Below are 23,706 nucleotides of genomic sequence, written 5' to 3'. Positions count from 1 at the left end.
GCACTGTACAATAGCAGTATTAATACAGAGGCAATTTAGGACGGAGGTTCCTTGCTGCTAGGGCATAATAATTTTGCATATGAAGGAAACTTCACCAGCAAAACCATCGTGCTGCCAGCATCAGGCAGTAACTAAGATGATGTGCCAAGGATATAAAATTTGGACTTAGTGCCTAATTTGCTCCTGCTTGATTAGGTGAGCTATCTTTTCCTACCTCAGGTTAGCAGCTTCCCGGAGCAGTAGAGCAGCTGCAAGTTTGAGCATGGCAAAATCCATGCCTTGCTGAAAAATGGTGTTGTGCAACACAGATCATAGCAATTCTTTCTCTCTGCCATCAGTGACTTGTAATGCTGTGACTCTTAAAATAATTCAACTTAGAAAGGGAAATTGAAATGTTTTTAATTATCCTCACTTCACACACAATACCTCCCCAACAAATGATTCCTGTCTCCTATTATACTGTGCTTTGATATATATATATATTTATACCATACTTTGAAGCAGAGCACAGACCGCAGTACAGGCATGGTAAGCAGCTCCTAATGAAAGCAGATAGAAGCGAAAGCCCAAGTACTGAAGTAGTGCATCAGAGATGTACCAGAGACACTCTAGGGAGGTGAGCATGTACAAGTATAACAGACTATGAAAAAAAGCAAAACAAAAAACATCACAGCATATAACTTCAGTCACCTACATCTGACTGGGAAGCTTTTTATTACTCTTGAATGTTCTCAGAATTTATTAATGTAGGGGACTGACTGGAGTTTATACAAGCTGAATTACAATCTCATTCAGATTCAGAGTATTGATACTATACTTCTGCCCTTTCCAGGAAAGAGCTTATAGCTAACTCAACTTCACCTAGGCACAGCAACTGCAAAGAAGCAGGCTGCCTGACGGCAATATTTCAGATGAAGAACAAACGTATTGGAGACTAATTCACAAAGCCATACCAGTGCCCACAGGATTTTGCTCTGAGAACTGACCAGTGTCAGTTCCCACTTTGTTCCCACTGAGTCATCCACCTCTCTAACACACCTCTCTAGGGCTGCATTTAAGAACACCACCGAATCAGAAGGCACATCTTCCTTTGCCTTGAAATTTCAGTTTTATATTTTGGTGAATGTTATGCTGGAAATTATTTTCCACCACATTGTATTCAATGGCTTTACAAAGACTGTGGGTGTGTTGACACCATGTTTCTAAAGAATGAAGACTAATGCACGGGCACCAAAATGTTTGACTCAGGCCTGCAGTTGGTAATTGCAGGCACCAGCTTCTCTTCTGTTCACACGACTCAGCAGGAATCGCCAGCATTAGTTTCTTCATTAAAGAGGATCTGAATCACTAAGGTATACACAACTGCATTTGCAAAGAGACAACAGGAGTTACACAGACCATGAAAAGCATGTTTATAAGTTTATTAGGCAAAAAAAAAAAAAAAAAGAAAAAAGTGCAAGAGAAAGATCTCTTGCTCGAACTTTAAAATATATGAGGGGTCATGAGAAAAATATTCTAGACTTCAAGGCTGTGGATCTGTTTTCATTCAGTTGCACACAGAAAAAGAGGTAAAGGGAAAGGAGAAAAAAAAACAAAGGAAAGGAAAGGAAAGCTAAAGCATGACAATACAGAATCAGATAGGCCATTAATTTACGCAGAAGCTCTAGAATATAAAACGTCGCCGTTCTGCACACAGCTTCATCACATGCAGGCACTGTGGAACCCATGGAACAGTCTTCAGGCCAAAATCACGCAGTCTGCTGCATGTTTGAGCTGTTAAGCACTCTGCACTGCCTCACCTCAGGCTGCAACTCCTACCTAGTCTGCAGATTTAAAGAAAGGGAATTTTAAATTTACTGCGATTGCTGAACATGTACTCAGGATGCAATGGAATAAAACATCTGGTCAGCTACACCGAACACACACTGTACTTTGTTTACATAACACATTATAAATTACAAAACTGGCAAGCTCTTGGCCACTCCTGTTCAGGAGAAAGTCTGCACACGCCAGGGAACGTGAAGGACAGCATCCTCTCGTACAGCTGGCACTCTGTCCTTTGGTAGACATTGCATTTGTGAGTTGCCTAGTCAGTGCTCTACAATTATGTCAACTCCATGTCTTTTGGCTACCATGAAGTAGCTTTTATGTACAAGCAGGATTAGCAGCTCTAGAAGAATGTGGTCTGGGGGCAATTCAGGTTGAATTTGGCTCCCCAGCCAATATACCTGTCTATACATGAGAACCTTCTGATTTCCTTTAATTCCTGCCCATGAAGTGAAGAGCTATCTGCTTGAAAAACAGGTGGCTAGGATGATCTGTAAATTTGCTCAGCTGGTTCCCTCACGGACTATTGCTTTTACTCTTGATAAAGCTTTACTCGGATTTTCTTTTTTTAAATTGATTAAGCACTGCTAAGAAAGAGATGATGAAGTTAGCCAAGGCCTTGTTAACTATCACAGTGATCTACTGATCCTGAACTGCAGTCCTCAACATCAAAAGGACATAAAAGTTATAAGCTGTTACTTTCTGAACACAAGTCAAGCAGGCGGGTTATACTGAATAATAGGTGAGGCAGGAAGAAGAGAAATGATTTTTTTAAAAATAGATCACTATCTGGGCATCCAAACTGATAACCAGAACAATACCATCACTTCAAGTAGAAACTCAACTGAAAATACACTCAGGAGCCCATACAAATTTACTGAATCCCAACTGATGCAAAAGCTGTATGTTCAGGGATCCTTTCAACAGGATAAAGCAGACAGAACCATTCAATGAATGAAAATCTCTGATCCCAAAGAAACCATGGCTTCCAGGTAAACACCGCACAGAACAGGGTTTGCTCGCTCTGTATAATCATGGTATACAGGCAACAAGGGAATCTTGACAAATAATTCCTGATACCAGAATAAATCTTGCAATACAAGACTGTGATCTATCTTCCTGGACAATTTTAAAGATGGCTGTTTTAGCTGCAGTAGACATAGTCCCACTGAAAACAGTTTCAGTTTTTCCACTAAAACATGTAAAATACAGGAAGCATAGAGTCCCAGAATGCTACTGAAGAAGAGACAAGAGGGAAAAAATGGGGATTCAAAATATTACACGAGTTTGATGTTGTCCATAGATAAGTCATGAAAGCAACTTTTTGAAAGAACAAAAACTTTGAGTATATCTCATACATACATACATACACACATACATGTATGTATGTATGTTTTTTTAAAATGAGATGTGGCCCGAGTCACTGCTCTGAATATTTGAGGGTGGATTTCAGGAGTCTCCTTGGCTTCTGGTACCCATTTCTACTTTCACAACTAAAATGGCTCTTCCAAGCTACATGGTAAACTGAAAAAAATTAATTCTTATTTCAGGTCTTCACCTGGAGGGACCACAGGATCCATAATACACTAGCAGCATGTAAATCCCGTTCCTGTTAAGCACCAAAACCATTTCTATAGGGGAATTGTAATCTTAAGAAATATCTGTAGTCATATACAGTATATGTGCAGAGCCCACCTTTTGGGCAGAAAAATACCCCTCCAGCATTGGTTTAGAATAGGTTATATCAATTGGAAAAGTCCTGGTCAGGTTGTCACAAACATATTGTCTCTTACAGGCCCTTCCTAAAAAGATCCCCTTCCTATATCCACTCTTGATGCTACTTTCATGACTGTTTGTTCCCGTGTATTAGAGGAATGACGTAGACAGAAATGTCGTCTCCGGAGCCCAGTCTGTCGTTGGATATCCTCCATCCCCTGTCCTTGAGCACTCCCCTGGCTCGCATCACCAGGTCCTGCGCCGCTAACGTGTATCTGCGGAAAAGGCAGAGCACAGTCAGCGTTGCCAGTACTACGCGCTAGCTCTCACAGCCTGCGGGATTTACACTTGCGAGGTACAAGGACAAGTTACCCGGTGTTTTAGAAGGGGCAAAGAGGAAAGTTAACAGCAACGTAACCACAAAGCGATCATTTATAGTTCGGTACGAGCTTTTATCCGAGACCCTCCAGGCATTTCACAGACACTGATTCATCAAAAAGTGATTGGTCATTTTGGGTGCTCAGCTTCACAAGTTTTCAGAAAGTATTAAAACACTAGCCTTAGCAAATTAAGTTTCTAGAAAAAAATCCGAAAAACCAAGGACCCAAAATAACACTACTTACTTTTGAAAACTACACCTTTGAGGACCGAAACACTTCTTGAATGAAAATAAATATGGGTCTACTCATTTCAGAGACAAACTATTGCAAAGGAAATGATTTGAAAACAACTAATAAAGCTAAAAATAAAATCCAAACTGCACTTTAAACCAAGTAGACAAATTGTCTGTTTTCCTTGAACATAAGAATGATTTTTAAATCTCTTATTCTGAAATTGGAAAAGGAAACTTAAGTTAATATAGCCAGATTAACAAAGTCCACAGTCCTTTCACATTTATGAGTTCAATGAAAACAGTGTGAACGTGAGTTGTCAAGTGCTTAATTTAATGAAATACTCACCAATAGTTTCATGATGCTTCAAAACTCCCACAGTGTGGTGGGCTGAATGGCATTGTATTTATGGGAGTTATTTTCTGTCCTTAAAAACAACAGATGCTGCTTGGGGGCGGAAGGGCGTCAGAGTAGAAGGGGTGGTGCACAGAGCATGCTCTGCCCTGCACCATCCAGAACGGGGAACCGGCGCTTTACAAGCATGATTATTTCTACATGAGGCCTTATTCAATAATCTTTCTGATCCTAATGCAGTAGTGATCAGAAACGTTCTCCCTTATTTTACCTGCTGTTACTAGATCAGCACATCTTTGTGCAAATTTAGAAATTTCCTCTGAAAAAAATCTCATTATGGATGAACAACTCCCATCATGTGTTTTTCCTTCATCAGCTCAACATCTGGCTGAGTTCTTTTGAATTCGGTAGGGTGGAGGCAAGCCTTTCTATGATTTGCCAATTATAAATTAATTTAACAGTTAAAAGATTCACAAGGAAAAATATTGTGTCTGCCTGTACTTTATTTAAAGCTTAAACATCAGTCTCTAAGGTGATGAAGGGCTCTATAAAGCCAAACACACATGCAAGCAGAAGCAAAGCACCCCTTTGTAATTAACAGAAACCAGGAAGGGCAAGTAGAGCCTGCACTTCAAGACCCTCTTTTCTAGGGGAGGCTTTTTGGCCAGAAATGATCTGCCCAAACCACATCTGAGGAAGAAGAAAGAACAGACAGTATAACTCCACTGATCAGAAGTAGAGAAAAAAGGGTTTATTAAGTCAGTATCCAGGATTGTTCTAAACCCAGAAATTTTAATCAGAGAATGAATTATTCAATGGTAATTTATTTCAAAAGAGACTTTATTCACTCTCTGGGGATAACAGGAGAAAAAAACCCAAATTGTTGTTATGTTCTATTTCTACAGTTTTGGTGCCTTAAACCAAATGACTCCTTTGAACCAGGAGCAAAAAGATTTATTCGCTTTACTGGAAAGTTACCTTCACTGCAAATAAACCAACCAATAATTTACTATATGAAAGCTTTGATGTTAAATCCACCTAATGTTCTACATAAGAAATGCACTTCCTCCTCCTAATGGTACTGAGAAAGTGGTCAAATTTCTAGGCCTCACTAGTTTTGACACAAGATTTACTTATAGTGATAAGAGAAGGGTCCAAGGGTCATTTTACACCAGGCAAGGCATGAACACGCACACACGCTTACACACGCTCTGTATATTCCAAGGTCTGTTCGGTACCAAAGACCTTGAAGTATAAGAGCAGGATGTAACAAGAAGCACTAACTGTATTGTCCTAATACAATGTGAAATCTTGTTTTCTAAATGTGAAAGAAAACCCAAACATACATACTTGCATTCTTCAGTTTCCGAATCCCCAAATCAGATGCTGGGCTAAAGAACAGAAGTATTCCACATGGCAAGCAAGAAACTAGAATATTTATTCACAGCATGTCTGATGATGAGAGAATTTTGGCTAAGAACAACTTTTTCAAGGATTTCTCAGCTATTGTCAGAATTTAAAGAGAAGAAATCATCCATTATTGTGGGAGAACAGAAAATTTGCCTTCCTCCTTTTTCTAATTAACAAAGGCTCCCCACATCTAAAGAGTGGAAAGGAATAAGTATTGCCCTTTATTGTGTAAAGGCTTTGCTGCTTAGTGTTTGGAGAGGACAAGATTAAAAAAAAAAAAAAAAAAGTCTTACATAAACCAAAAATTCCCTCATAGACAGACTGTGAAATACACAGGAAAAACAGCACATTGAAGCTAAGGAAAAGGAACAGGTGAAGGCAGCAGCAAGGTAACATATTCCTCTCCTAGTGTAGAGCTGAATTGGAGCGATGTTGTTCAACTTGGCACTAAAGGAGACAGGGTGAGTTTCTTGTACCTGGAGATGAATAGCAGCAGCAGCAGTCCATTACTGAATGCTTTATTCTCTAAAGCTGTGAACTTGGGATTCAGCTGTCGAGACAGCATTAGAGAACTGCTGAAGTAGTTTTAAAGTATCCACTTCCTCCTAATGAACAGCCTCACTGGAATACAACTTTTGTGCTTTAAGAATAAATATATATTTTTTTCTCCTGCTGAAGCTTTCAGTATTGATCAGTGAAAGTACTGCAGGAGAAATGGTAGCTATGGGGGAAAACATGCTCCTGTCTGAGCTGCTTCTTGTCCTCTCACGCTCAGCAGAGGTGGAGCAACTTTGCAGCATCCTCAATAAATCTCTAGATAGTGTGCGAGAAGACAAGGAATCAGAAAAGGCAGGAGGGAGGATGAGAAACAAAAGATTCCCGAAGTCAGTGGGTAAACCTGTATGAGCCCAGCTGAAGGAAATGGGCAAGATTCATGCTCCTTCTTTATCTTCATACTTTTCCATACAGATTCTTACGTATGAAAAAGCAGCACTGCATGGGTACCACTTGTTCTTCACTCAGGTCCCCCTTCAGGTTCTTGTCTGCCACAATACTCACAAGAAATCAGCTGGCTATGAAACCCAGTTCAACCCCAGCTTCTTCAGTCCGTCACCGAATTGCCCAGCTCTCACTCAGAAACCACTCTCTAATCAAGTCTGTTCTCATCATCCTTTGTCCAAATCCCCCGGGGTTGTCTCTGCATGGCTGGGTGAAGACAGACCTGACTTTGCTCTCTCTGCACTTGGAGATGTCCAGGCACATGCTACATTTGACAGGACTTGATGTTTTTCTGTGGGTAACAAACACTCATAGTTCTGACAGTAAATAGCAATAGAAAAGAGTCCCAAGAGCTTTCAGAGGGCTATAAGCTCTTGTCCATCAGACTATAAAATGACTTCTAATTCAAAAGGAGACATATTGCTCCCTCAAAGAGCTAATTATGTAACATAATAACTAATTACTCTACAGCCTAAAATCTTTGTCTCTGTCAATTTTTTTTTTTTTTAAATATATACTGCTGTCAGGGTATGAGTAGGCTATGGGGTCAGATGGATCCACAGTCTGCTCCAGCAGGTAGGTTCTTCAGAAGAACACATTACCAAACCCAAGGGGCAAACCTCTTACGTTTTGTCAAGTTTTCTACGTCCCTAGAGATTCTACATTTCCAGCCGATCATCTCACAATATGTCACTACACCCCTCATGGAACTTGACATTTTGTGGGATAACATTTCTTTTAAACATAACACACTGATAACACTGCAAATAGGATTTTTCTTGTCACTGCCTAGTGAAAGGAATGAACACTGCTCCACAGTCTGAGCTGCTATACTGCTGTAAATTCATTAGTTATACCTCATTTGAACCACTGTGAAGTAATTACGTAAAACCTCTCACACAGTACTTTAAACCCTTTAAATGTTCTTTATAACCAAGCAGCAAGAGCAATTCCACAAGGTAATTTTCATAAATATCATTGTAAACTGTACAAGAGACTGTTCTAATTACCTTTTGCAAGCTGGCATGAGAAATATCTTGCCAACACTATTTGTAAGTCTCTAAATGACCTGGCACAAAGTTACTTAAAAGAACAAATTAATTTTCAATTCAGATGTCCATTCCTAGACCACTAGGTCAAACATTACTAAATGTGTTTGTTCTAACTCATTATACAGCAGGGCCAATTCTGGACGCACACTAGTACAAACAGGGACTAATCTCCCACAATTATTGGGGATTAGTCAGTAATACAGCACAAATAAATTTAAATCAAACAAAAACTATTCCTCCTTTGGTGTCTTAGTTTTTTGCCTATTGTAAAAAACTCATAGAAATCACTCACCTAACAAGCCAAAAGGATTGAGCAAAGAAGTCACATTCCTACTACAACAGATGCGTTGGTTATCACCAACTTTGGAATGACCAAAAGATCAAAACTATTTTAATGACTACTTGCTAGATGTGCAGGTATGTTACCACCATAGGGGCAGGCTCAGCTGAGAGAAGGGATGTGTTGTTCTTGCCATAACAGGAAAGACACATGCACCCAGACTGCATCAACAACTAATAGATAAGACCAGCCAAGATGGGTGGAAGGGTTAACCTTTCCCCATTACTAGATGAGAATGGAGACAGAGCGGGGCAGAGGTACTGGATTTTACCAGGTACCTTTGCAATAAGAGGTCCGGGGGAGCAGAATTCAGAGCAAAAGCTCCCTAGCACTGCTCAGTGGTGCTAGGGAATGCTGAACATTTTCATGGGATATGGAAAGTAGATGATGTGGGTTATGCCTGCCCTAATTTAATGGCATATCTACATAGTACGGTGCAGAGATGCCCAGGAAACGACCCTCACTAATCATGTCTGACCTCCTCCCAGAGGAAGGGCAGAGAAACTTTCACGTCTTGCTGAAGTAGAGATGGCCCCAGCTGTCATTTATACCACATCCTCTTCAGTGCAAAGAGGTAGGGAAGATCAGAATATTGCAGTTGCAGCTTCACACTAATCATCCATTCACCTGACAACTGAGTGCTCGCAGCAAAATGTTACTTTACATTCCACGTTTGTAAGTGTCAGGATAAGAAAATACTGCTTGCAATTTACTTTGGAGTGGCTGTCACTTTAAAACCGAAGTGGCTGTCATGGTGTCTATACCCACCGTTATCTTCCTTTCTTCCTTGTTTGCTGATGGAGAACAGGGCTGACCCCATGAAGATGGCCACTTCGAAACATTAAACACACAAGCATTTTGAGATTGGTTTTCCCCTCACCCTCAACAGCTGCCACATCTAAACAACTGTAACTTGAGCTCTCACACAGTCCTGCGTGTTTTCACTTGGCTGGTGAGATACCCCGGAGCTTATTTCTGAAACTCCACTTTCCCCAGGCCAACTGGGGATGCTTAAAAAGCTCTGTTCTTCACTCACGGCCAAAGGAGATGCAGATCAGGAGACGCAGATCAGGAGACAGGGCTGGCCAGCCAGGCCTGAATTCAGGAGCAACAGACACTTTGCTTTCTGAAGGGAAGCCTTAGAGAAGGATAAAGCTATTTCCACTTTCACAGCCCTCTGTTTTACAAGTGAGGGCCTACTGATCTCTAGTGTAATGTTTTAATTCACAATGACACAAAACGCAGCAGTAGGCAGACTGATCAACTCAATCAAGGAAGACAGTGCTCTATCTAGTTGTTTGGGAACTTTTGTTCCCTTGATGGCACGTTTCAAAGAGAGAAGCACTGACCAAGTAAGAGGAACTAAAGAGAGGGAAATGAAGAGAATTACTTAGGATACAACTGTGGAATGAAACAGAATCAAACTAAATGAAACAGAATCAAACTTTCCATCTAATCTGTCACTGAATCTGTCCTGCTGCTGGTAGGCACTGGGCATTCACTTCTGAAGATGGGTTTAAAGGTCACAGCATGATCAGAAACGAGTGGGAACCACACTGTGTAGTATGTATACACATATATGTACAGAGTGAGAGACACACACACTGATAATAACCTAGAAAGAAAAAAATTCTTTAGTGCAAAATGACTATCCAGAGGAGAGTTAAGTGGAAACCTGTGACTGCTGGAGAAAGAGACCTACTATCACATTCTTTTAAGACTTCAGTCTCCTACAGTTTCCATGTGACCTAGTACAGCAAACAAAATAGATCCCATGCCGATACTGTGACTCCCACCTTTTCTTGAAAGGTAGGCAATCCTGATGTATAACATAAAAATATAATAACCCTTGGTTGTAGAGGCTCCATCCAAGTTATAAAAACATCTTCTTGTAAGTGCTGTGTATTTACTGAGTGTTATTCTTGTCATACTTCTTTCTACAAAAATACTCTCACTTCCATGGAGAAGCTAGAAATGTCAAGGAAAAGCACGAACCTGTGGGGATCATCGGGGTCGCAGTTCGGTAGAAAGTTAGTGACAGCTTCTGCCACTTCTTCATTTAACAGCACATCCCAGAGTCCATCAGTAGCTAGGATGAGAACATCATCTGGCCCATGCTCATACTGCAGAAGGTCATAGACTCTCACCTAAAACCGAAAAGCAAGAGACAATGATGAAGGCAGGAACCATCAAACCTGTCTGTGAAAAGCTGCTGGGTTTGGCTCTGAGTTCGCAGGCTCGGCAAGGTCACTGAAATACCTCTCCCACAACACAGCTGGGGTCTGTCTCCGCTTTAGCCCTTGAGCTGGCAACCCTTCCTGGCAGCCCGGCTCAACAAGGCTTGGTGCGGTTCAGGGGGGCACTTCAGCACCAACACTCAAGTGCTGACCTCAACTGGGATGGACTCAAGTGTTCTCGAAAGCAGCTGTAGTGCATGGCACTGGCTGCTGTCAGCAATGACCAAGGCAATTCCCCCCCAGCCCTCGGGCCTGGTTCTGCATGTTAAGCTCTTCCCTGTCATTAGCAGGGCTAGTCAAATGGAAGTTGAATTATTTATTTGATGAATCGTTGATAGTTTTAAATAAAATATTCACAAATAATTGTTTTTACTATTTGTCCAGATCCTACTAACCCTGCCAAATAAATTGCACGTGTTCTGAAATGATATAGTAGAAGTATCTTATTTACTTTTCTAGACCTGACCCAGCCACTGCACTTAAGTATTATGTCTGAGCAAGTGAATAGTTCCACGAAATGGGGAAAAACTGCTTACTTGTTCAGTGATGTGTACCTGTAAGGATTTCAGTGGGTAGAGACCAATTCAAGATCTGCACTGAAGTGACCCTCCCCCCCCGATAAGCTTATTGGCACTAAACTATTTCCTTAAAAAGTCCATTGGCTTCGCCACTTTTGCCTGTGGCCACGGTCACGCTGACCACTGCTGCTGACATCTCTGTAAAACTCTGCCTGCACTCCACTCTGACTTCCACAGCCCTCCACCAGACGAGGCTGGCTAAAGCCTGGACTGGAGAGGAGCAGTCACGAAGGGTGCTGGGAGGTCATCAGGTGAGCCACAATATGAGCAAAGGTCATCACAAGCATTTTAAAATGAGCCCTTTGTTGGATGTAATTCTTCCTCCAGCACATGCTATCTTCCAACAGACAAACTGCCAGCTGCTTCAGTTCCCAAGCCAAAGTGTGGAGCACCTCTGTGAAGTGCTCACAGGGCACTCTAATTACCACAGCAACAACTGCAATATGAAAGAAGTGCGACAACCTTGGCAAGGCAGACAGGAGGAAATGATGATCTGTACTAAAGTTTGGAAATGGTGCACCTTGTCACGCATCCTGCTCCAGCTGCGGACTTCACTAACAGCAGCAGCAATCGGCAGATTTGTTGGGACAAGTGCTTGGCACAGCTAGAAGCTATGAGAGTTGTTTTATTCTCCCTCCTGTCGCACCCTCCCCTTAGGAGCCATGGAGGAAATGCACATAAAATGCCTGGACCTTTTAATGTAATTATAATTTTATGGGATTGCAACCACTACAGGAGAAACAATCATCTAGACTTCACTGCTAGTCCTCACTTGCTCACCTTTCACTCAAAAGCACAGGAGGGCCATTTGTAAAATGTAACCTTCACTTCATTATCTAAGGTAGTGGCTAAACAAGGACTTTGAAGAGGATTAAAGTCAAAGCAAGATACTCTCTTTATTAAGGCATATTCTCCTTATTCAGACTGAGTGGAAATGTTATTCTAGAAAAGATCCCTGTATGCTGTACAAATCTCCTTTCAAGCCCATTCCAGAGGACAGGAGTTGTCGGAGACCCCATCTCCCAGAATTTAATTCAATCTATAGCAGCCCAGAGTTTCAACTCAGAAATCACTGGGGTGTGCAGGGGTAAGCTGGCCAACACAGCAATCAACAAGCACCACGTGTTTTGAACAGATGTCTTGGGTACAGGCAAATATTTCAGAGAGCATCACAGCTAATGCTCAAGTATCCACTTAGCAGCCCATGTCTCATATGAATAACCAAGCTTCTAGCATCGGCAGGAGGAAAAACATGTCTACCATGGCTTTCCCACTCAAAGTGCTTATTAAACCAAAGGAGCCTTTTTTCAGTAGGGTGGGGGAAGGGGGGAGGGGCAGGATAGGAAACCAAAAACATGCATCACAGATTTGAATTGTCTCAAAGTGAACAATCTTGTCTGATGGGGGAGCACCTGAGGTGGATGAGAAACCTATCACACACACAATCACACAGAATGGTTGAGGTTGGAAGGGACCTCTGGAGATTGTCTAAGTCCAACTCCCCTGCTCAGGCAGGGTCACGTTGTACAGGATTGCGTCCAGGCGGGTTTTGAATATCTCCAGAGGAGGAGACTCAAAACTTCTTGCAGCTGATCCACATGTGAAAGGGCCCAAATCCCCAGTGTGGCACACTTCTACAGCAACTTTGAGAACAGATAGTTTTATTAAGGGGGCATTTAGGTTTGGGGAAAAGAAAAAAAATTGTAACCAATGATTTTATGGGTAATCTGGGAACAAGGCAGTTATTTCCTAGAAGTAAAATCTTTATGAGCTGAGCACTCCAGAAAGGGGTGTCAATTATCAGATGTCTGAAGAGGTGCAGGGAAGTGCAGTGGGGTGAGCAATAAGGGATGCTTGGCTGGTACCAAAGCTGAGGAAAAAGGAGTGCCAAGGTTACAGAAAACAAGTGTGGGTCAGCATCAGCCAAGATCATTGTACGCAAACAGCAGTTAGCACATAAAACACAATGCTCACTGAAACATAGCTTTGTCTACCTTGCAATTATTGCAGTAGCAAAACATTAGGGCAGCAGCCATACCCACACAATACTTAAGGGAAGATAAAATTCTTTCTTTCTTTCATCAGATTCCTAGAATACAGTTACAGGTGTCTCCAATCCATTGCTGACACAAATGAGTTGATTAAGAGTTGGTCAGTCTGTTATAATTTCAGGTGATACTTACAGTCTGTCTTGCCCAGGTGCAGAAACAAGCCAGCTTCTACCCTTCACTTCCCTGCTAGCAGCTTTGTTCTAATTCTTACTTTTAATGAATGTTGACTTGTAACTTCAGTACAGCACAGAGTAGCGTGAGAGCTTTCAGAGACACACAGGTTGGTCAGGACTAGCAGGGTCCGTGTAACAGATGCTCAGACCAGCAGGGCTCACTGAGCATCTGCTCCACGCTCTCCCAAACATTTTGTAACATCCTATAGCATACTTGACACATACTGTACAGAAAACGCAAAGGATTGTGATATGTTAGCATTTTGGAAAGTAGAGGAGAGATCCAAGGAGTTACCCAGGTGCCTGCAATAGCAAGTACCCCACAGCACTGTGTAGATTTTTTGTGACTGTAAGCAGCTCATGGCCTCCAATGCATATGACTTAAGTTCCAGAGCCAGCCTTCCCAGTTACCACCTCTTTCCTTCAGCTGTATTTCAGGAAATGAAACAATAGTGAGGTTTAAACAATGTTCTGTGACACAGTTTGCACAAATCTGCATGCACTGCAAAGCAATATATAGCCCAACTAATGCAGATGATGGCTGGCCAGACACCAGCCAGCAGTGTAGGGGTTGCCTTAACCTGTGTTGCACCCTTGACAAATTTCCTAGCAGGTCCCTTGAGAATCTTGAATCTTCCCTCATGGCTCATTCTTTCTGCAGCCAGACATCAGTCCCGATAGTGCTCCATGAGTTCGTGTCCTCTGCCCCAAACTCCCTGGAAGGTGTGTGTTCTCCTCTCTGCCTCCCCTGCTCTTCTGAAAACCTTGCCTTGCCAATGTCCCTGAGCTTCCCAGCCCTTTTGTACTGCCGTGACAAGCGTTCTTCCTCTTTAACATCTCTCTGGAGCATCATGGCATCTCTGGAAAGCTTCCAATTTGCTCACCATACTTATACCATCAACTACCCGTCTTACTTGACATGGAACAGTTGACCTGTTAACTAGCTAAACTTGACTCTAATAACCAGAAAACAAAAAAAATCCAACCATAAGGAAGCAGCATCACCTGGGTAGCACAAACATCCGTGACCACAGCAGTTGGGTTAAACTAAATTTTACCCTAACTGGTACTTACAGATCTCTGCTGAGATTTAACAGCAGATACACACCACTAAAGCCCATAGTTACACATGATTTCTCTCTGAATATGCATACTGCAATCTGTCACATAATACATTTCTTCAATACAGATATTTGTTTCTAATATTGCTCACCTACATACACTCAGGAGTGCTGAGAAAAACACTCTGGGCAAGCAATGAATAAGCAGGTGGGTCAGTTTTGTATTTACATTTCAAATGGATCTACCCACCTGACAAAACCTGCATTTGGCTCAGGAAAAGGACCACACCAGCTCTGGGAAAGCGCTAAGACTTGTTTGTCAGCTTTGTTTTTAAGAGGCAGCCAACATGAGTCCCTGTGGCTTGAAAACTGTTCACAGCAAACTGCCACACGAGCCCGCAGCCATCTGAGGTGCTCCTGAAGCAGCCTGTCCCAGTGGAATTGAAGCCAAACTCACAGAGGCAATATTCTGCATTCAGCTGCCTTTACTATTGATCAACTCAGCTACTTCAATAAATTAAACCCTTTCTTAATTGTATTGTCCCTTTTTATGTGCAGTGTTATCCAATGCAGCTTCACTGGCAAACGAGGAGATCTTTCAATACCACCCTCCAAGTAATTTATATGTAAATAATAAAAAGCGGGTCCCAACACTCCTCCCTGCAGCACTCACCAATTAATCTCCTTTCAGCTTTTTATTGCCACCCTTTGTTTCCTGCCCTTTAGCCAATTTCCAGTAGACTCTGTGCCAACTTTCCACTTACTCTAAAGCTTCATATCTTTTATATTAATAACCTGTGATGCAGAACAGTTTCTCAAATGTTTTCTGAGAAATCAAAGTGCTCATGCAAGACCATCTACATTTTTTTTAATTCTCTGGTAGACATAACCCTGAAGGACTTCAAGCTAGTAAAGCATGATGTTTGCTTCCTGAAACCACCTTGACTCCCTTTGATCAAACGGAACTTCTCTAAGTATTTGCCTTGCTTGTTCCTTCAAACGCTGTAATTCCTAAAGATTTCTCCAGAAGGCAGATGTGAATCTAAAATTGTTTCCTTTGACATATTTGTGAAGTTGTCAGAAAGACTTTACTAACACATACTGGAAGGGGAAAAGTTCTCCGTGGTTGCCTTCTTATCATTGACTCTGATGACTGACTTTGTGTTTATTACTAGCAAGGGCCAAATTACGCTGTCAGGGCCACACTTCTTCCACCAAATGGCTGAGTTGCTGTTTGAAAAATTTCAAGATGAAATTTTGCTCTTCATATGCAAGAAGAAGGCCCTTGCTGAGCTTTAAAAGGCAGAATTTCCTGCTGAAAGCTTTCAAATGAACTGTTCCATTATGAAAAATAAATATTTAATTCCACGCCAGAGAGCCTCAGCCATGGCTTGCCTGCTTTGTGCTATTCCAGTTCATTATAAAAGGCCCAATTCTCTAGAGCTCACCAACCTGCAAAAGTCCTCCAAATTTGGTCTCGTAACAGCTGAGCCACTGAATCCTGATTACATTTGTCAGTCTTGGCTACATGACTTCTCCTCCCATAGCCTGGCACTCTGTCAAAGTACAATTTTATACCGTTCTCAATTACTTATATCCCTCTTTCTGGATGTAGTCACAGAGATACTTACCTTTCCTTCAGATAAATTTTGATGGACATTGCATACCAGAGTTTTGTTGTGCTGGAAGTAAAATATTCTGAAAACTCACCGCATTGCCCAACCTGGGAAAGGGCACTGTAATTATGGCACAGAAATGGGAGCCAGAGGACTTGGATTCGCTCTCTGTCACGACTCGCTGTGCAGCTTAATTTCCTGTGCCTCCCCTCTCCCAGGTCTGGAAACCAGACATTGTGCTTCCTTGTGCTTTATATAAACAATTCAAAATCCAGTGCTACAGAAGGGCCAAATATTATGGCTGCTTGACACCACTATGTTTACTTGCAAGTGCCAAGCTTCCCAGATGGCAGGATAAAGACATTGTTCCTTCATCTGGGTTTGTGTGTAAGGTGCATTGTCCACATAGGGACAGACCACGTGAGAGAAGAACATGGGAGATAAAGCACTGGGGATCTCTCTGGGAAGAGAGGCAGAGATGGTTAAGAAAGGGAGGTGCAATGGAAAGCAAGTTGGAGCATATGTTACTGTCTAATAATATTCAGGGTTTTTTTTGCCAACATCTCTAAATTGAGGTGGCTGGTCCTCTGTCTTTCCTGCTCCTGCCCTATTACATTTCTGCTGAATTTAGCTGTGAAGGGAATATGGAAACAAAGCCATTTTTTGCTTTCCTTTTATGAAGCAGTTAAGAGATCCTGAAACGTGGATAGCATATGAACTGGACGTCACATTCCAGAATTTGAACACACACACAAATCAGAAAAGCCCATGAGAAGCTTTGGTTTATACACACAGACGAATACTGCAGCAGCAATTGGCAGAGATGATCCTGCTGAGATACTGTGCTGCAGCTATTATATACCCCAGAAACATGGGATCTCATCATGCCAGAAAGAAAAATAAATAGGTAGAATTGCATCATTACACTGGCACTAAACAAATCCATCACAGTGATGAGGGCAGAGCAGCTGATTGCCTGGCTTAGGAGGACAGAAGCAGGTCCCAAGTGAGGGATACCATACAATTAAAGTGGCGAGAGTGAAGCTACCAGACTGACAGCAAGGAAAACGGAAGGGAAGAAGAGGCTGTCTCTGGATCTCCTCCTTCTCTTTGGGGCCAGAATCTTTCAGCACTTCCCCCCTCCCTCCCCCTTTTTTTAAAATAAAGTCTCAAAGATGTTCTAGCAAGGTCAATTTAATAATTTTGTTCCTTCCCGGCAGCGTTATATTATTTGTGTATTTTCATTCTCTCACACTGCCGTAAGCAAGTAAATTCAAGGTCAGATCCCAGGTATGGTTAAAACACCAGAAAGCCAGTTAGCAGTGAAAGGCTCTCAGCATCTGGCCCATGGTAGCAAAGTCTGATTAGAACGTGGTTTGTCTTTTGGTGCTCTCAAAGGCTGGTTTGCTCCTGCTTAATATTTTATGGAAAATGTGTGTCATCTGTTCATTGATGTAGGAACAGGAATGTAGCTATGGAGAAAAAAAAAAAAGTGAGGTTTGCATGTTTCTTCTTGATAAACAAGTACATTCAAACCCCTCTAGCAAGCCTTTATATCCTGAGCCTCTTCTGATGGATAGCTCACTTTCTCCTACGAAATGCTTCAGTTCATTGCAAGGTCTTCAGTGTTCAAAAACTGAACATGTTTGGAGCAAGACAAGTCACAGCAATGGAGGGATTTAAAACAATAGTTCCCAAACAATTGAGTAGTAGGGTTACTACCCCAAACATAAATACTGTGCCATCCCCTCTTTATGCTATAATTTGGGAATCCATACTGTTGTTTCTGCCATTATTTACATATTACATAAAATCATCATACAGAATAATGAACTGGGTCTGGAAGTGAAGGGGTAGCCAGATGGAAGCATAAAGCTCTCCCAACGTGCTCTCAGTGTTTTCCTACTTAGCAGTTGATCCGATGTCCTCTATCTAAAGCAGGATTTCATGCTACCATGGAAGACATCCAACATGACAGTACCTAGTTCTCCTCCCTTACCTGAGAACAGAGATTTATGTTAGCTTCTGTGAAGGCAGCGCGATCCAGGCCTAAAAGCAAACTGGAGCATGTGGAGGTGAGGAGAGAGGGGTGTCTGTCACACTGAATGTGGGGCTGCAGGATAATGGGACACAAGCGGAAAAGAAGTATCTGGTACCATGCAGCAGGAGGAACTTCAGCCATGAAGTGCAAAGAGTGAGAAGGCATCACTGCCCTGGCAGGGATGTGGAGAAACCAGAAGTAGGGCACACAACTGGGGAATTTATAACATTCCTGCTCCCACATGTATTAATACCTTTCAACTTCTCCATTACAGAAACCTTTGGGAAGGGCAGCATGTTCCCTGGATCAGGCCAGAATCAGAATGGAGTCACATTTGGGATGAAGAAAAAAAGCACAGTTAGTGTATTTTTTATCTCTCCCACAAATCAGATAATTGAAGCTTGACTGTTTTACCTCGGGAGATGAGGACAGGAAAGGTTTGATGTAGATATTGGAGTCGTGCACCTTCAGGTCATGGTCTCCCAGTCCTCGGGTCACCCCAATTGTTGCCATAACCCGAGCCTGGAAACAAAGAAAAACAATGGGATCAAATATGGTTCCATGCACTATGCCGATAGGGAAAGAGAGAAAGAAAGAACAATCCCACTCCATAACTACTATTGTTTGGGATAAATTCCCTTTTTTTTCTCCCAGAAACTCTGGAGTTAACACAGATAAACAACTTTTAAACTTTTAATGCTCACATCTCCATTTCTGTGGTTATTCTAAGCTTTGTATTTGTCCACATCCCAGACTGTGCATGCATGCCTTAGACTGTGACCATCCGAAAGGGCCAATGGAAATCTAACCCAGTCCCCTAGCTGTCCCATGACAGTCAAGGAGAGCATTCCTTTAGCAGATCATGCTATCAGTGTGAAGTAAATAGGTTTTACAAAAAGGATGAGGAGCTTAATTAGCTCATTTATTCCAGACACCTGTGGCCTCTTCCTATTGACACATTGCCACATATTCCCTCCACCAAGGAAAGTACCAAAGGTCACCGTAAACTGCTGATGCAGGAGCACAGAGAGGAGGGTGCCACTGTGTCAGTAGCACCCGATGTAGAACTGGTCCAGAGCAGGTCTGCTGCCACCTCAGATCTACCACTTCCTTTCTGAGCATCTTTCTCTGCGACATTAGTGGTTTTCCAAGAGGCACCAGGCTCTTCTTCACTAACACTTCCCCAAAGAGCGACCAGGCAGACTGTCTCATGGGGAACCTAAATCTCTGCTGTTTGCGTATCACTCCCCCAAATTTGAGCACAGCTGTAGCAGCTTCTGACCAGGACAGCTCAGTGCATCAATAGCAGGGAGTGACTGACTTAAAATTATTTTGCCTCACTAAATCTTAGCTCCATAATGCAATAAGAAAGTAAATTAAAAAGTAAGATGTTCATGAAACATTTGGCAAATAATTATAAACCTAACCAAATTTAGAGATAAGCTGCAGGTTTGAATCTTCAAAACTTAACTAGTTTTGAAGAGCACGTATTTCTGCATTGAGATAAGAACCTAATGCAGCAGGGGAGCGCTATTTAGAAACACAGCAAGCATACTAGTATCAGTGAACTGACACCACATGTCCTTATATTGATCCTATTGCTGCATCCAGCTAAGCTTGCTGGGATCAGCACTAATAATCTCACTGTTCTTAATCATGGAATTGGAGACAAAGTGCACCCAAATGGAATGATGGTGTTTTTTTTTCTTTTAAGAAAAGCTATCAGCATTCACATCAGAAAGACTCAACAGCGAGTTCATGCGCACTAGCTGAAGAAGATATGGTTAAGGGGTACTATATTTCCAAAATCCCACCCTGATCCCTCTCCTTCCTAAATTAGTGTTTTTTATCTCAGAGCACTATGAAGTGTTATTAAATATCCTTCTGCTTTGCTCAGCAAACATAAGCATACATTCATCCAGCCTAGTTATATTTTATAATCAAACTAGGAAAATTTTAAATCACTTAAAGGTGGTCCCATTGTACTCTAATCATTTACAATGAAACCAAACCAAAAGCAAACTGAACAGCAAATGACTACGTTTGCTATATAACTGCTTATATGTTGAGCTTCTCTCCTCCACCCCTTCCCCCCCCCGACATGAGACTGATTTATGACAGACGTAAGATATTCTTTCAAGCTGTCAAAACGATAAAATAGATACTGAGTGGAAAACATTGGACTGCCACAGGCTAAACTGAGAGGTAAACAGCACAGAATTCTTTCTTGCTTCAGTTGGAGTAAAGCAAATGTGCCCACCTTCTTGCCTTCTCCATATATAAGAGGAAACTTCAAGTCGTCTTCCTCAATGGTTTTGTATGCCCTGTGGGGGGGATAAACAACATTTTTAAAGCTTGCACTCAATTAGTGACCTAGTGCCCTGAAACAAGTATATATTTTTTTAATCATTACTTTTCCTAGAGACTCTGCCTTTGAACCAAGATGTCAGTTCCTTCGTCTGTGGAAATCTTCCCTAAAGATTTGCACCATTTGACCAAAAGGAAAAGTGAACGTCAGGAAGTATCTAACATGCCAAGCTGCTCTGATTTCTTACAGGAAAAGAGAGGTGAATTGGAATAACATCCTAATGGGGGAGATATTTTTGGCTATGGCAGTAGCTATACTATAATACAGTGCCATTAAAAAAACCCCAGTGACTAAATTCACATTGTTAATCTGAACAGTGAACAACCACCGAATGCGAGCATGGTCAAAGTGTGAAACAGCTCTCAGCTCCTCTTCTCGCCTCTCCAAACCACAGCGAGCTTCACGTGGTGAAGAGTTTTAGAAGGATATTTAGTGCCCATTTGACCTTGACTGCAACATTCAAGGTTGTCAGAGATTTTACATTTCACAGCAGCTTTCCAACGGCCGAGAGACAAGCGAAGTAAATGCTCATGCTCTGATTCCATTTATCGCAAGCCTGCATACTCTACCTTTTACACATCCAGCTGTTGACACTGATGAGGTGAGAAGGTGAGCAATTTTGTCAGTGAGGGAAAAAATAGATGGCTGTCACTCTCATAGCTGCAGAGGGTCCTTTGGTTTGCACAACATATGCTCAGGCCCACAGGCTGGGGAGCCTCTGTGGTTGGAGTACGTCCCCCCAAAGCCAGAGGCACACGCTTCCTTCGTACCACAAAGCTGTATCCCCCTTCCCTGCGTGTTCTGCTGCCCCTGGCTCTTGGGGCTAGACCAAAGCCGTCACCGCATCAGCCCCTCTCGCCAAAGCTGGGGGGAAACGAGTGTGCGGAGGGACAGCCCAGCGGCACATCCCTTGCCAGGCACAGCCAGCACGCCGACCCCTGCGGCTCAGCGCTCGAGCTGCGCTGGCCACTTGAGCCCGTGGGAATCACATTCAGTCAGGCTGAAGCAACATTAAGGCGGTGACACAAACCAGCAGGAAATTAAAAATTAAGGGTGAAATCCTATATTGTAATCGAACTCCCCCTTGCTTCACTGAAATATAGCATAGACCTGGGATCAATAAAGGTGTTGTTTTACATAGCTATATATGCTGCATCCTCTAGGCACCACATGGCAAGCCTCAGACTTGAAGACAGTAGCACAGATGTCAAATTTAAGCCCCACATTTACATTTCCTAATAATCACAGGTATGGTCCACATTAGTGGCTGGGGGTGGGGGGAAGGAAACAATCCAAAATCCAAAGAAGTAACAGTAGTGAGGGACTCCACTCCTCCTGTACTACAGAACATTACTGTATGTGAAATCCCAAAGAGGAATCAGGAAAGGTTTCCAAAGATGCAATGGATACTTCCTGGGAGACCACACAGTCAAGAAAATTTACATAAAGAGTTACACAGATTTGGCAAATATGTTTTGGAGATCTCTACAAGAGATAATAAGGAGAAGGCACTTAAATGGCATTTTTGTAGCAGGAGAGGGGAAACAGATTAGCAGGAAGAGAAACGGAAGAGAAACAGGCACAGATCACTAAACACTAGCCAGCAAGATAAAACTTCACTGATGTTTAAACCCTGGAATATCATTTTGTTGGAAAGGATGAGTCAGTCATGGGTTCTGCTCTTGTTCCTTCCTTTATTTCCAGCAGGGAATAGCTAATGTCTTTGCCTCACTCACCAACTTGGATACCTGGTTTGGACAAGGCTAAGTTTTACCACAGCTCTATTACATCCCTAACTGTTAGCACATCCCAAAGCTCCCAGCTGGACCTGCAGTGCAGGGAGCCTTGTGAAACCTCCTTGACCGTCTGAGCTCTTTTCATTCCCATACACAGAGCCAGCGGAGCTCTGACTCCAAGAAAAAGGATGTCAGTCGAGTCCATATATGGCACAAGAGTCAAATGACTAATCAAACCACAAAGCCAACAAGACAATGATTCCTATTGGATTTTCAAGCTGCTATACATATTTGTTACAAATAGCTAACATGACTAAGCTAACGTGACTAACTATTTGCAAAACCCGCTTTAAAGCAATAGATGAACCCATTCCTTACCCACAGATTAGATTAGCAGCAAGGTGATTAAAAATACTTGAGAGACCAAGGATCCCATTTTACACTGTTCTGTAAGTAGCCAAAAACAGGGACTGAGTTTTCTTCCCTCACTCCCCTCCTTCCTCACATTTTCATGCACAGCACCTCACGTTGACTGTGCTTTAGGAAGAAGGGGGAAAAACAAGGGCATCATTTGTCCAACTGTCTTTCATAAGAATAGTCCCCACAGCTGCATCTCAGCATCTTTTATGGAACCACCATAAGGGCCATCTTCCACTGGGCCATCAAACTGTGACACATTGGTGCAAGGATGTTGGAAGAGGCCACGCTGCAAGAGATGAAGCTAACTTGTTTCTTCAGGAATGGCAGCTGGCTAGCTTATGATCTCCTCAAGCTATGTGACTAAGCGAGCAAGGCCCAGAGGGCTACAGTGATTCGTTTTGTTTCTCAGTTTCTCAGCAAATTGCCTCTTGGGCTCAGAACTTGGGTGTCAAGACTCATCTCAAACATACTTTTTTTTTTGTTGACATTGCTGTTGCCAAAAAATTATTCAGCCTTTGAAAAACAATGCTTATAACTGTAATTGCAGCAGTGGAAATGGCACAGATGCACTGAAAAGCCACTTGAGACACTCTAGAAAAGTATCTAGGTCCTACATTACTAGTGAAACAGAATTAATAATATATGAGTGTGTGGTTTCCTGCAGAAGAATGATGAAGGACAGCTTTTCAGCTAGCAGCTCTGCAACTGCACTGGGGAGAAGGAAGGAAGGAAGCTATGAAGTTCCTTTTGATTTATGCTGCGTGAAACCTCCTGTACTTTGTACGTATGTTTATTTCACACAGACTACAACCTTCTGGACTATTTCACTTGACTTTAAGTAATAAAGTTGCATTTATACCTTCCTGTGCTGTTTTGGGAGAGAATGTACTGTATATAAAGATATAATATGGCAATAGGTATATCAAATACAGACATATGGAGAACCTGAGGGGGTTGTTTGTTTGTTTTTCTTAATGCCAACACAGCCTTATTCAGACATCTATGTAATTCAGCCTAGTTCTCTGTTGTAACAAACACAGACACAGGGTTGAAATCCTCTACCCTCATCTTCCTCATCTGCATCCCAGAAGAACTCAGTGGCCACCAGAACGTGCC

The 23,706-nt window shown here is 42.2% G+C and overlaps 1 protein-coding gene across 1 annotated transcript in view; it reads right to left on the bottom strand.

Annotated features, from left to right (window-relative positions):
• Positions 1-1,412: 1,412 nt before the first annotated feature.
• The window catches only part of PPM1H (protein phosphatase, Mg2+/Mn2+ dependent 1H), a 143,059-nt gene continuing 120,765 nt past the window's right edge, over positions 1,413-23,706 (bottom strand). Inside the window, exons 7-10 of the mRNA XM_067289940.1 lie at positions 20,327-20,390; positions 18,481-18,588; positions 10,305-10,456; positions 1,413-3,818 (exon numbers count right to left, since the gene is read on the bottom strand). Of these exons, the coding sequence (XP_067146041.1) occupies positions 3,671-3,818; positions 10,305-10,456; positions 18,481-18,588; positions 20,327-20,390 (472 nt within the window). The 3' untranslated portion in view covers positions 1,413-3,670. The remainder of the gene's footprint in view (positions 3,819-10,304; positions 10,457-18,480; positions 18,589-20,326; positions 20,391-23,706) is intronic.

Source organism: Apteryx mantelli, chromosome 1, assembly GCF_036417845.1.
Source record: "Apteryx mantelli isolate bAptMan1 chromosome 1, bAptMan1.hap1, whole genome shotgun sequence".
Taxonomy (NCBI): Eukaryota; Metazoa; Chordata; class Aves; order Apterygiformes; family Apterygidae; genus Apteryx; species Apteryx mantelli.
The sequence above is the reverse complement of the archived record's forward strand: the minus strand, read 5'-3'. Positions and strand labels throughout refer to the sequence as shown.